The sequence below is a fragment of the Peromyscus eremicus genome, chromosome 7, assembly GCF_949786415.1.
Source record: "Peromyscus eremicus chromosome 7, PerEre_H2_v1, whole genome shotgun sequence".
Classification (NCBI taxonomy): domain Eukaryota; kingdom Metazoa; phylum Chordata; class Mammalia; order Rodentia; family Cricetidae; genus Peromyscus; species Peromyscus eremicus.
Window position 1 is genome coordinate 69,659,162 of NC_081422.1, and position 14,494 is coordinate 69,673,655.

At 52.4% G+C, this 14,494-nt stretch overlaps 1 protein-coding gene across 1 annotated transcript in view; it reads left to right on the plus strand.

Moving 5' to 3' along the window:
• The first annotated feature begins 6,667 nt into the window (after positions 1 to 6,667).
• Positions 6,668 to 14,494, plus strand: part of Gnb5 (G protein subunit beta 5) — a 33,091-nt gene continuing 25,264 nt past the window's right edge. Inside the window, exon 1 of the mRNA XM_059268247.1 lies at positions 6,668 to 6,914. Coding sequence (XP_059124230.1) covers positions 6,803 to 6,914 — 112 coding nt within the window. The 5' untranslated portion in view covers positions 6,668 to 6,802. The remainder of the gene's footprint in view (positions 6,915 to 14,494) is intronic.

A 14,494-nucleotide genomic window follows, 5' to 3' on the forward strand; every position in this document is an offset into this window, starting at 1 on the left:
ACAACTGACTACCAAAAGTTGTCTTTCTACCTCTACACACACACTAAATATAGTCAATTTTAGGAATGTATCGCTAATAGTGTCACATTATGGTTTCAATTTGTGTCTTTGACAAATGATTCTATGTATCATCTTTTGCACCAGATTTTGCCTGACTAGCCTCATTTGAGGAGTACCTATGCAAATATCCCGCACATTTTAAAAATAATTTTTATTGAGCTGTCCTGCCCCAAACATAAAATTCATCAATGTAAAATGTTTGGGTGGTTTTTTAACCTGTGTACAAGGAGGTGCATGCTGTCTTGGCTGTAATTTGACTCCCAGCACCCCATTACCCCTAATCCCATAGTCTCTGAGCAATCACTAAGAGTTCTCCATTCACCAAGCCCACCACCCAAGGCTGGACTTTGGATGGTCTTGTGTGTCCTGGACACTCATGTAATGGTGCCACGTGGACTTTGTATCCAACTCCTTTCACACCAAGATGTTTCCGGTGTTCGTCACTGCAGGGGGAGTCAGAGCCTCACCTTGTGTTACTGCCACGTAACTGCTTCCCGGACAAACCATGGTTCGTTTGCCTCTTCTTCCCTTGCTGGACGTTTGAGTTGTTTGCATTGTTTACCTCAGAATAATGCTGCTTCAAACACTCTTATATGTTTTCAACGCAGGGGACATTTTGTTTTTGTTCTGCATTTTTTGGCAGTGCTGGGGACAGAGTGTAAGGAAGACGGGGACCGGGCTGACACTGGGGATACTTGGGAGGGAGTGTGCTATACAGATGTCACCACAGAGCCAGAGAAGGAACTAGAAGCTGTGGGGTTAACCACCACAGTACCTGAAGACGAGGTGACAAGGGAGTGGAAGGTGAACCCTTAGGGACAGAGATCACAGGGACCAGACACTGACTGCCACAGAGGGCTTCACTGACACCTCCAACAGCCTCTTCCCAGGAAGGCAGCCGTGCTGTGGAAGCCAAGAGAACAGAGGGAGTGAGCAGTGGTCTCAAAGTCAGAGAGAGAGGCTGAGTCTGAATGATAGCACGTCTCACAGAGCTACCACGGTCAAACCGTGAGGCTTGTCACGAAGAGTGAGTCACAAAAAAAAACAAAAGGAGGCTGGGATGATAGCCCCATCAGTGAAGCTCTTCCTGTGTAAGCATGACGGCTTCACTTCCATCCCCAGAATCCAAGCAGGGCCAGTGTGGTGGTACACACATGTTACCTCAGAGCCGAGGAGGCAGAGAGAGGCATAGCTCTGACGCTCACTGCCCAGCCAGCCTAGTCAAAGGCCAGAGAGAGATCCTATTTCAAAAACAGGTGGATGATGGTATCTGAGGAAGGATGCCTAAGGATGTCCACATATAGGCATACACATGTGTACCCATGAGCACACCCCCCCCACCCATGACACATGCACCCATGAACACACACACACACACACACACACACACACACACACACACACACACGCAAAGAGCTTGGGGCTTGGTGAATGTTTCTTACTTCCCAGCCCTGCAGGGGCTCCTGCCAGTCTCAAGGTCAAGCTGAGACGTCAGGTAATAGCATTAGGGAGCAAAGTTACTCAAGCTCATCATCTGGGATTTGCTCTCCCAGAAGTAGGTCGGGGAGAGAACTGCCACAGAGAGACAACCCAGAGGAAGAGCTTATGTTCTAAGAGGAAGTGACTCTCAAGGACAGACAGCTGAGAGCATCTCTAGGGACAAAAGCCATACTGGAATAGGTCGGGGGGGGGGGGGTATGGGAAATGACACCCTGGGTCTCACGCACTCACGCACGCACGCACGCACGCACGCACGCACGCACGCACGCACGCACGCACGCTAGGCAAGCGCTCCATCAATGGGTACACCCCCAGCCTCACTTCCCCTTCTTTTCTGACATTTACATTTTCTTCTGTGTGTATGTATGTGTGTGGACATGAGCATGCTACACGTGTGGAGGACAGGACAACTTTTGGGAGTTAGCTCCACCGAGTGGGTTCTGGGAATCAAACTCGGGCTTGGCACCCCCACCTGCCTGCTCAGCCCTTCCACACCCCAGTTGTTAAAACCGGCTATGCTTATGAAGACACAGCAAGAGAACGTGAGGGGGAACAGGCCCAGGTCCTGCTGTTACAGGGCAGAGGCCTGGTTATTTCCATGTCCTTCTGTCTCCAGTTATTTATAATGAACATTATAAACACCTCCTATGGCTTGGAACTTAGACTAAGAAAAGTAACATTGTCTCTACTCAAACTTGGGCTGTTAGCACTTTTTCAAGGTCCCTTTTCCTTCCATCCCTCTGTTCCCTCGGCTTCCACAGCACGGCTGCCTTCCCGGGAAGAGGCTGTTGGAGGTGTCAGTGAAGCCCTCTGTGACAGTCAGTGTCTGGTTCCTGTGATCTCTGTCCCTAAGGGTCCGCCTTCCACTCCCTTGTCACCTCATCTTCAGGTACTGTGGTGGCCACACCTTTGCCCAACCCCACAGCTTCTAGTTCCTTCTCTGGCTCTGTGGTGACATCTGTATAGCACGCTCCCTCCCAAGTATCCCCAGTGTCACCTCCACCCAAAACACACCTCTCTCAAATTCTCCTCTGTTGGCATGTTCAGTCCAGTGCCCCTGTAATATGCTCACGGGTAATTTCCTTGAGTCTTAAGGTGGGGCTGACTTTGGGACAGCTATTAAATCAGCAGGACTGAGCTGTGTGCTCCCTTCCCTGTTAACCTCCTAGTCCTCCATCTCCAGCAATGCACCACAGCCCCTCCCAAAAGAAACTGCAGCGGTCTCCAAGCCGGCTCCCCTCCAAGCCCCGTTCCCGTCTTCCCTACACTGTCCAGTGTCTTAGCCAGCCTTCATATCTGGCCCTAGCCTCCTCTGGCTCTTTCCTCTTCCTTCCTAAGGCTGCTGCTACCCCGCCGTTGTTCCCACCCACCGGCCAGCAGGGTTTTGAATGGTTCACAGCTTCCAGCCTGGAGCTGAGTGCCCTTCATGTACTGTGTCTTATGAGTCCCATGCCAACCCTACAGGGGTTGGTCTAAAGATATTTATTAGATATATCAGTGAACAAAGCTTCAGGGGAGTCATGCCTACTGGCCTCAGCAAGGGACCCGAACCTGGGCAGTCAGGAGCCCAGGTCTATAGCCCCCTGGTGGAACTGTTTCCCAAAGCCACCGACCTCTTAGGTGTAAGCCAGTCTGCTCACACAGCCACAGGCTGGGGCCCTGAGTATTTGGCTGCCATGTTAGTAGATACAAATGCCCACTTTGCAGAGAGCCAATACCACACAAATGGCCTCTTCCCTCTGGGCTGGGCTCAGGCTCATTTTCTGATTTGTCTTTAATCCAAAATGTCACACCAAGGGGAGGAACATTTGTGTAAGTTTTACAATGGCTCTCCAGGCTGGAGATAGCCCGGTAGGTAGAGTGCTTGCCTAGCACACCCAAAGCCCTGGGTTCCGTTCTTAGCACCTGCCTAAACCAGGTGTGTTGGCACATGCCTGTAACCCCCGGCACTCCGGAGTGCGAGGAAAGAGGGTCAAGAAGGTCAAGGGTACCCTCTGATACTTAGCAAGTTCAAGGCCATCCTGGGTTACGTGAAACCTTGTATCAAAAATAAGAAAAGGCTGATAAGATTGTTCAGTGGGCAAAGGTGCCGGCCATGAAGTCTGATGACCTGAAATCTAGTCCCTGATTCCTTCAAGTTGTCCTCGACCTTCACCTTCTGTGCCGTGGCACATGAGAGTGTGTGTGCGGCACACACACACACACACACACACATACACACACACACACACACACACACACACCAATGAAAACATATAAAAATGAAAAAATAAAAAAGATAATGTTAAGACATTACCTGTATTAGGCATCACAATGTGTTCCACTGTGCTCCACAGATCAGTTGTAAGGGTGCAGGCCAGCTGCCCAAACAACCAGTTAACCCTGTGTACTTCTGAAAGCTGGCTGTCTGACTCCTGTTGATCAAATAAGTCAGGTGTTGCCGTAAACCAGAGGTCAGCACTCACTGTGAGCTCTGCCCAGACATGGAGGTGTGGACCGACCGGGGCAGCGTGAGGGAGAGACTTAGGTCCCCAGAAGCAGTCGCTGTCTTTCTTTCCCACACCCGGCTCTTTTTTTCTGCCCTTCAGCCCCATCTCAGGCGAGATGTGCGATCAGACCTTCCTGGTGAACGTGTTTGGCTCCTGCGACAAATGCTTCAAACAAAGAGCCCTCAGGCCCGTGTTCAAGAAATCTCAGCAGCTCAACTACTGCTCCACGTGCGCAGAGATTGTGAGTGTGCTTTTCTTTCTGTTTTGTTCTTTAAGGTTTCCTGCCTTAAAACCATGTCGAATGCAAGCCCATGGCAGACGAGTTGCCTAGAGTGGGTTCAGAGGACGTGTCCCCAGGCTCCTGGAAGCCTGGTGTGACCCTGGGTCCCGGCCTGCTTGTTATCCTAGGCAGTGGGGGCACCAGTCGTCACCCATCTCCAGAGGCCTGTTTTCCCACCTGTGAAATAGTAATGCTTTGTACCCTAGAACTCTGTGAGGGTCATGTGAGGTTATGGCAAGGCATCCAACACACTCCTAACAAGCTGTTATTCCTGGGGCTGATGAGTCTTGCTTCTGTCTCCTCCCGGTCTGTCCAGCAAGCCACCAAGCTAGAAGAAATTCTGGTATATAAACAGTCCGGGGGACCTGTCTAAACTCCCTGTCTAAGCTGTTTAGACAGCCTGGCTGATCTTGCCCAGCCTAAGCAAAACTAAACTCCAGTGTTCCTGAGCCCAAGCCTGCTGGGCTGGGTAGGAACTGGACAGAAATCCTGACTTCTTTTTTCAAAGTACATCGAATCCTGTCCTTGCCAGAGGTGGCTATTCTCAGGCTTCAGATCACCACCAAAAATGTCCTCAGCCCTGGGAATCGGTCACTGTCTCAGAAGATCCACCAGGCTGTGCTCAAAACTGTGGCTCACCAGAGCCCCCTTTTGGTAACAGGTGGTAATGCACTGTCTCCTGATCCAACAGGAGTAAATGCTGCACACCGTGGTACACAGACAGACATGTAGACGAAACACTCATCTACATAAAATAAAAAGAAATAAATCTTTAAATGTTTAATTCAAAAGGTGTGTTTATTTAATGTGTATTGGAGGTTTGCCTGCACGTATGTCTGTGCACCACGGGCCATAACTGGGGTCAGTGAATAGGGCACTGGGTTCCCTGGAACTGGCATTACGGAGGGTTGTGAGCCACCATATGTGTGTTGGAAATTGAACCTGGGTCCTCTGGGAGAGCATCAAGTGTTCTTAACCACTGAGCCATCACCCCAGCCCCTTACTCTTATATATGTACACTTTATATGCATACATTTAGACTTGTGTAGCCTGTTTTATACATCCATTAATAAGCTAGCGTTAACTGGACTATTTCTACATGCCAGTGTTCTGTTACACTCTGAGGATAAACTACTGCTGGGCATGGCGGTGAACATGTTTAATCCCAGCACTTGAGAGGCAGAGGCAGGAAGAGCAATATGATGTCTGGGCCAGTGTACTCTACAAAGGGAGTTCCAGGACAGCCAGGGCTGCAGAGACAGAGACAGACAGAGAGACAGAGAAAGAGACAGACAGAGAAAGATACAGAGACAGGCACAGAGACATAGAGACAGAATAAGGATGGACAGGGGATAGCCCTGTATTGAAGGAAAAGGAGAAAGGGAGCTGGCAGCCACATCTGGAGAAGTCGCCTAGAGTGTCCTACATAGTATATAATTCTCATAAAAGCCCTGGGATGTAGATGCTAGGAAATAGATTTTCCAGATAAGGACATGGAGGCTCTCAGAATTTTACCTAAAAGGTAACAATGTATTCATTAATACAAATTCCTTCTTGGACTGAGAACGCCCAGAACTGGAGGTGGGGGCCACACTGGAAATGGCTTTGGCACTGTTCCGTCCAGAATTTTCAAACTTGATCTTCCTTCCCATCCTAAAGGTCACAGAGGAAAGGAAGGAGCCTAAGTACAGAGCCTGTTGGTGAACCCAGACCGCCTGGGCCCAAACCCTACCTTCCCCTCTTTCTGGAAGTGTGAAACCCTAATGATCGCTGCCTTTTGTGCCTATTTTGAATCTGAGGGGCAGGGGGATGTCTAAGATTCCTTTCAGAGCGACTCCGGTGGGCATCAAAAGAATCACCAAGGAACCTGAGCCCAGGGAAGTGTAGGTAAAGAGGGACCAAATTCTTAAGTTTAAGGAAACATAAGCAAGACCTCATTCCAGAGAAAAGGACGCCCCTGACCCCAGCAGGGTGTGCCACCGACCCCTGCTTTTGCTGCCCCATCCCGGGACCCGGGCAGCCAGAACTCATTTTTAAAAGAATGTTTCTGGTTAGTGAGTTGTGGGACAGGTTTCTGAAGCATCCTGCCCCAAGGCCCCGGGGATGCAGAGGGCTGGATTGTATCACTCTGACTTCACTAGGCTTCCCTGGAGCGAGGAAACCAGAGATGGGATCACAGCTTGTTCTCTGAGCCTCAGTCCCCCCCCCCCCCCCCGCGCCTCCCCGCCCAAGCCCTCCCCACCCCCCATCCCGGGCATAGCCCCGCCTGGTTCTCAGGGAGGGCGCGGAGGGCGGAGCCAGGGAAGTCTGTCCCTGCAGCGGTCGGTCGCGTCACCGCCGAGGGGGCGGACCCGGGGAGGCGTTCGGGGTCACGGTGGCTGCTGCTGCGCCCGCCCTCTCGGCCAGCCAGCCCCCAGCGTCGGCTCTCCCATCTCCGGCTTTGCGTTTCTCTCCCGGCTGCATCCCGACGAAGATGGCAACCGATGGGCTGCACGAGAACGAGACGCTGGCGTCGCTGAAGAGCGAGGCCGAGAGCCTCAAGGGCAAACTGGAGGAGGAGCGGGCCAAGCTGCATGACGTGGAGCGTGAGTACGAGCCGGGGGGTGGGGGCGTGGGAGGGGGGTGGAAGGGAAGCTCTCGTGGGCCCGACCCTCCGAGGGGCTGGCGGACCCGCGTGGGACCCGCTCCATCGCCCGGGATGGGAGGATGCCGAGCCCCTCCCAGGGGGCGGGTGGAGAGGCACAGCCAGCAGGTGTGCCGGGGCGGGACCGCTGGGCTGTTCCTCCTGGGGACTCTGCGCCCCCGCCCCCCCCCCCCCCCGCCCCCGTTAGGTCCCTTTCCCATGGCTCCACTGTCCCTGGGCAGGGCAGGGAGCCTGATGGCGGAGGGACGCAGAGACGCGTTCTGCATCCACAGGCCCCTTAGAAGCGTTTGATGGATGCCGCGGTTGACAGAAAAGGGCCAGCGCTGTGTAAATAAACCGGCCAGCGTGCCCGCATCCCGGTTCACAACAGGGCCAGGGACTCTAGGCTAGAGGAGAATCCCCCTTCTCAGAGAGGGCTGGTCCTCCGCAGAGCTCAGGATGGGGACCCGGCTTGGGCAGTGGTCTTACCCGCTTACCCTCCCTTAACTGAGCAAAGCTTGCCAGCCCGCCCCACCACACACACACACACACACACACACACACACACACACACATACATACACACACCTTTCTATTGGTCACAGCCTTTAAGTTCCATTTGCAATAAGGGAACTGGGGTTCAGGATGGGGCCTTGAGCATTTAGTTTCCTTGAAATTTGCGGGAAGTACAGAACCCTGGTTGTGCCTTCCAGGGGCCTTCTCTGGTTAGAAGGGCAGCACACTCCTGTGTGGTTTAGAAATGTGTCCAGATGTAATTAGCTAAACTGTGAGTTGTTTTTCTGGTAACAAGATCAGGTCTGGTGCAGCTGCTTGGTGCTCTGAGGGACCCAGGCCTTTCCACACCTTCGACCATTGGCATCGACCCAGTGGCTCCATGATGACTGCCAGGGCTCCACACTTTGCCTCTGTATCCAAAGCAGGAAGAAGGGAGAATGTGGCTTCCTGGGCTCTTTTCCTTCTTAGGGAGAAAGCAAAAAATTTCCCAGAATCCCTCTCCTCCCAAGATCTCTGTGTGGACCTCATTGGCCAGAACTAGGCCCTGTGGCCCCTGCCAGGGAATCTGGGAAAAGGGGAGCCAGGCTAAGCACATTGCCACCCCAAAGTTGAGAGGTGGGGAGTAGGTATCAGAGGCGTGTGACGTGGGGTCTCTCCTTCCCTTTTCAGAGCCTTATACCCTGCAGATGGTGGTGTTGCCCCTAGCTAGGTTTAGTGCCTCAGACTGCTCCTTTTGACAGCGGAGGAAATGGAGACATTTCTTAGCCCGGAGGCTTGGGTGCTCTTTTTGAAGTCCTACAGAGGTGGCCCTTGTGCCATGAGCCCCTCACTCAAGCTCAGCCCTGCCCCCACACGGGGAATCTTGTCTTGCGCCCTCTCCATCCCTTACTTAGGGTCCCACTCTGGCATAGACTCTCCTGGATCCTCAGGAGCCCTGGCTGGCCCCTGCACCTCTCAGCCCTGTCCTGTCTTCCATCCCTTCCCTGGCATCAGCAGATACTTGGATCAACTTCCGAAAGTCTTGCCAAGAGACCCTGACTCTGGTCCTCCTGCCGCCTCCTCAGCCCTGGATGGCTCCACTCCCCCACTCCCACCCCCTCCCTCTCCCCCTCCCCCTCCTCCTGCTGCTGAACTCCTGAGGCTGCTGAAGAGGAGGCACCAGGAGGCCTTTGTGGTCCGTGGCTAAGTCACCCTGCTGTGTCTTTAGACAGCTCTCTGTCCTGGCAACTGTCAGCCATTTGCCATTCCGTGAAGGTCTTGGACCCTCTTACTTCCTCCCCCACAGAAAACGGAAGGCAGAAAGCTGGCCCCTGAGTTTATAGATCCAAACCCCCTTGCACACCTGGCCCCTCCTGTCTAGGGTCTAGTGTTAGGATCCGCCCACCTTATCTTGAGTTTTCCCTCCATCTCTGCCCCCTGCCTCTCTCTGTCCACAGTCTCTCTCTGTGTCTTTCTCTGTCTCTGTCTCTGTCTCTCTCTCTCTGTCTCTCTCTCTCTCTCTCTCTCTCACACACACACACACACACACACACACACACACACACACACCTTTCCTTCACTCACACAGTGTGCCAGCCCCTGGTGTGTCAGGCTCTGCTTGACCTCAGTGATGCTGCCCTGAACAAGCGGAGAACGTTCCCTCAGAGGGCTTTGGTGCACAGCCGGGCATCAGGCATTCAATAGGTAAAGTAAGCGGTAGGCTGGATGTGTGCTCTGGAGAGAAGGGAGGAAGAGAGGAAGGAAGTGGGAAATGAGTCGTGGGGGAGCTCAAAAAACTCCCCACCGGAGACCGTGACCCAGGGTGGCTCCTGGAAAAGACGTCTGAATGCAGATTCCTTACCTGTAAAAACAATGACTGTCACAGGGAAGAGGATTTAAAATAAAACAGCAGTGCAAAGCTGTGTGTAGGGGGTGGGTGTTTGCTGTAGCGAGCCAAAGCTGGGGCAGGGGAGTGTATGTTTGCTGTACTGAGGGGAAGCCGAGGCCCTGTCTGGAGAGACATACACAGGGGTAGAGTAGGCGGTGGGTTACAGTGGGGAGGCTATTGGGGCCTGGTGGGACACGGTGAGGTCTTGGATGCGGTGTGTGTGTGTGTGTGTGTGTGTGTGTGTGTGTGTGTGTGTGTGTGTATGTGCATGTGCGTATAGAGGCCTGAGGCCAGCCTCAGCTTTCCTTGTTCAGAATGCTGTCCGCCATGCTCTTTAAACAGGTCTCTCCCCCCTACCTTGAGCTTGCCACATAGGCTAGGCTGGGGATCCTCTTGTCTCTGCCTCCCCAGCATCGGGATTACAAGCACTGCCACTGTGCCAACTTTATTTACACTCAGGTCCTCACATGTGTGCCAGCTCCTCAGAACTAGGACTTGGGCTTTTAAAAAGCCTGAGTCAGTGAACCACTGGGACATTCGTTTCTTAGTTCTTTAAGTCACTTTTCAAATCTTCACTTGTGTGTGTACACTCCCACAGAACACAGAAGGCTCGGAGGTCCTTTTTAAGTCAGACTTGTTTTAAACCCCTCCAGTGGGGCCGTGAGATGGCTCAACAGGTTTGGGCCGAGTCAGAGGACCCTCATTGTATCCCTAGGAACCGTGTGGTTGAAGGAAAGACCGACTCTTGAGAGTCGTCCTCTGAGGTCCACATATCACACACACACACACACACACACACACACACACATACACACACACACAGAGTAATAAATAAATCAATGTAATTTTAAAGGAAATTTAAAGACGAATGGAAAATCAATCAGGAGCTAGAGCTCAGTTGGTGGAGGGTTTGCCTACCATGCACGAGGCCCTGGGTTCCATTCTCTGCGCCACGTAAACCAGGCACGACAGTGCAGACCTACGATCCTAGCACTTGGGAGGTCGAGGCAAAAGGATCAGAAGGTCAGGGTGATCCTCAACTGCATGATGAGTTTGAGGCCAGCCTGGGCTGCATGAGACCCTGTTCAAAAACAAACAGATACGTAAATAAATATTTTTAAGTCGGAGTAACAGATGGAGACGAGAAACGGGAAGGGAATGGGCGATTCCTGAATCAAACTCTCCTCAGTCCCGTAACTTCAACACTCAGACCCTGTCTTCATCCCCAGCCAGATCCTTGGCCAGCGTGACATGCCTGAAGTAACTCAGACGGCTTGTAGAACAGGGAGTAGCCTGCCTCAGGTGCACAGCCAGGAGCTCCTGCTGCCCTAGCCTCCTGCTGAGTTCTTCTCCCCAGAGCCCCCCAGCTCACCCCATCTGCTGAGAATGAGGGTCGCTAGCTTCGTTTTATGGCCATGCAGCTACGGCTTGTGTTAATTTACCCCATGCCGCACAGATCCCCACAGTCTGGCAGCTGTGAGCTCAGGCAGTCAGAAGTCTAAACGGGTCCGTGGGTTCAGAGGCTCTGGGGAGAGCCATTCCCTACATCCACAGCCTGAGGACATCGTGCTCTTGGGCTTACAGTTTATGTTCTCAGTTTCTAGAGGCTGTTCCGTGGCTCGCAGGCCACTTTAGTCTGACCACTGCTTCTGACATCGCCCTCTCTGACTCACTCAGTTGTCCCCTATGAGAAGGACCCCTGGGGTTACACTGGGTCCACCCAGTTCACAGTCCCATCTCAAAATCTTTGACATCTTCCCATCTGCAAAGCCCCTTTGCCTCATAAGGTGACGACGCCTTCGCAGTTTCTAAGGATACGATGAGCCTCATCGGGAGCCATGGGTTTGGCCTGTCAACGGCCCTTAGATCAGGAAGGATCACCTTCTCCAGCCTCAGGCCCCAGATACAAAGAGCGTTATTCTTCTACCACCCATCCTAGATGAGAACACACGTGAGGCCCCGGAGGGCAGAGGGGTAACACTCAGGCTGGCACTGCCAAAGCTGCTGGAGGAGAGCCAAGGAAGATTTCTGGTACAGGTCTCCCCTCTCCGTGTTTCATTGTGTTCTTGAGTGCAGAGATGCTTTTTGTTAAAATAGCAAAATGAATAAAGACCAACTACTGGACAGTATATCCACCGTGGTCTAGTCAGCGCAGAATGTCTGTGAGGGTGTATTGTTCTCTTGAGAGGGCTCTGGGATGTGGAGGTGCTCTTCACTTTAAGACCCCTCCCTCATGTGCTGTAGGAAGGACTGAGTTTGGGGACGGTGTCAAGACAATGGGAGGAGGTCACAGCTCAACATTAGAGTCTCACCGTTAGAGTGAGGAATGATCTGGAAGGCAGGCTGACAGCGGGAAGTGCTGGCGGGTCACAGCATCCTGGGCTGTGGGAGCTTTATCCAGAGTCCCAGCTCCTCTGAGACAGCTATGAATTTTGTTAAGGAACAAAGCTGCGAAAGCAAATTTATGTAATTTTTCAGTGTACAAATCCGGACTCCATTTGGGTTAATCCCGGGATTTACCAGTGAGGGCCACTGACTTTTCTGTCTGTTCTAAATGTGGTTTGGGGAAAGGTTTTACTCTCACTCTATAGCCGGAGCCCTGATCTCACGGATTAAGGGGAGATCTAGGCGAAACCATACTCTAGGCAGACCTGAAGCAAGCGTGTCAATCGCTTTTCCATGTTCTGAGGAAATACAGCCCCAGTACCCAGGCTGAGAGAAAGCCAGTGCCCTGCAGACGACTCCCTGCCTACTGCTCCGCCCGCCCTCTGGTGCCTGGAGAGGGAGCAGGATGCCAGCCTGCCTTTCATTTCCGGTCCTCTTCCCTCCGCTGTGCAGTCATAGCTTGGAGGGAGCTCACCAGGGAAGTGTTTCTAATGGACCCTCCCAGCATCCACACTCACTGTGGGGCAGTTGGATAAAGCAAAGGTGGCGAGTCCTTGCAAGCCCCACCTGCCGCCACTGCTGTTCATGTTTGGATGTACATCGTGGCTTGCTTTTACCCTTATAATTTGATAAGCTCTTATGAGATTGTATTAAATGTATTTGAGACACATTTTACATTTAACCCAATAGTTGCTCCTGTTATGTACAAGAGAAACTGTTCTGGAGAGAAACCTGAGAGATGGGATCTCACGTAACCCATTCTGGTCTCTAAGTATGCTAGGTAGCTGAGGATGACCTTGAACTTCTGATTCTAATGCCTCCACCTCCCAAAATGCCAGGATTCCAGGTGTGCACCCCCATGGCCAGTTATTTTATGTTGCCTGGAATATGAGAGGCAGTTCTGTCCTGATGGGAGATTAGTCTCCCAGGGTGAGAGATTATTCCCACAAGCCCCGCTTGATAACTCGAATACTTTCATTTCAGAGTGGGCAGCAGAGGCTTAAAGGAGCCTATTGCTCCCATGGAATTGAAAATGATGCCCTTCCGTTAGCCTCGCCCTCCCCTGAGAAGTAAAAGCCGGTGTAGATCAATGGCCTTCCCCCTTGCTGGCGTGGCTAGCCTTGGATCCCACCGCCCTCCCTCGTGATTTCGCAGCCCAGTTTCACTTTTGTGTGTCTACACTAACGTCTAGTAAGTTTTCACCTCCCAGAGAAAGTGGAGGGAGACTTCTGCAGCTGAAATGGAATTTTGCAAACCACTCTTCCCTGCGTGTGTCCAGTATTCACCAGATCTCAAGCTCCATGCTGCTGGGACTCGCCATCACGTTCAGCCCTGCCGACCTGGAGCTCAGCACAGGGCTTGGTTACTGCAGGAGTATTGTGCATACTGTGGCATTCTGATCTAACTTCTCATAACCAGATAGAGGTCAAGCTAGGACCAAGCAGTCTCTTGACTAACCCTGTGACCCACTAATCTGGCTCCCATATGGGAATCCATGGTTAGGGTGTCTCCCATGCCTAAGTGTCATCGTCCTTGATTTTCCAAGAACTCCCAGACACTGCATAAAGTTGATCCCACTGTTGAAGGTGTATACCTGTTCTCAAGGGCCCAAGTATGTGTCCAGAAAGTCCTCAGCACCTCTGAGTTTTGGCTTCCTCACCTGTAGAAATAGAACTTTAAAACTGTGTTCTCAAGCTGTTGTATAAAGCCCTCTGCCCAACCCCAATGTAATAAATGAGGGATATTGTCCAAATACACCAAGTCTTGGTGTGGTGGCACATGTCTGAGGGAGGGAGGGAGGGAGGGAGGGAGGGAGGGAGGTTCCTACCTGTCCTTTCCTTATCCCAGTTTTTATACCCCCTTTAAATTCATGCTCTTAATGCATTACCTTTGACAGCCTGCCAGCAAGTGATGCGGACCACCCTGTGGCTCCCTGACCTCATATGACAACCTGTTAGTCACCGTCACACTACAGAGTGCTTGATGCCTGGGTGTTGCCCTGTCTGTTAGTTCCAGGCTGTAAGCCTACTTAGCGCAGGGACAGTCGTCTTCTTCTCCCGAGGTGTTTGGCATGGTACTTAACACCAGCTGAGCACTTCCTAGTCTCCCTCTTTCGGGGTCTCAGCCGCAGCTTCTGGTTCTGACTACGCTTGTCCCGAATATGCAGCAGTTTAAGCTGCATGGGCTCCAGCCGAGCAGGCAGGCAGTGGTGAAGGCTGCGGACACCCTGGATGTGGCTCAGGGAACAGGCTCCTGTGGATCAGCTTCTAGGCTGTTGCAGGCCATGTCTTAAAGGGACCACAGGAGTGTGGCACAGCACGTGCTGTGGTCTCTGCAGAGGAGGAGTCCCCTGGCTGGGTTCCCTCCCCTGTGTCCTCACTGTTCTGTGCTCAGCCAGGGACAGGCACAAAAAGATAGATCTGCGTCACTCTGACGACAGTGGCCACTGTCAGCGGATAACAGCCGTCACGGGGGTCCCGACATTACATCACTCTGCTCTCTGTGATGAGTCCCTTTGCTGTCCCTGACTCGTCACCGCTTTGGGCTTTCGCTTTCCTTAGCTGAGAACGCCCACTGAGAGCCCCTTACATAGTCTCATTCTCTGAGTCAGACATCACCCTAAAGCCCAGTACAGCCCCTGTTGTCTCTGTGTCCCAATTTCTGGCTTAGCAAGAGTCCCCTCTGCGCCAGGCTTGAGTAGCTCTCAAGAGGGACTGATAAGGGACCAAGCCATCAAGAGGAGAGGTGACTTGCTGGAAGGCAGATGGCTGTGT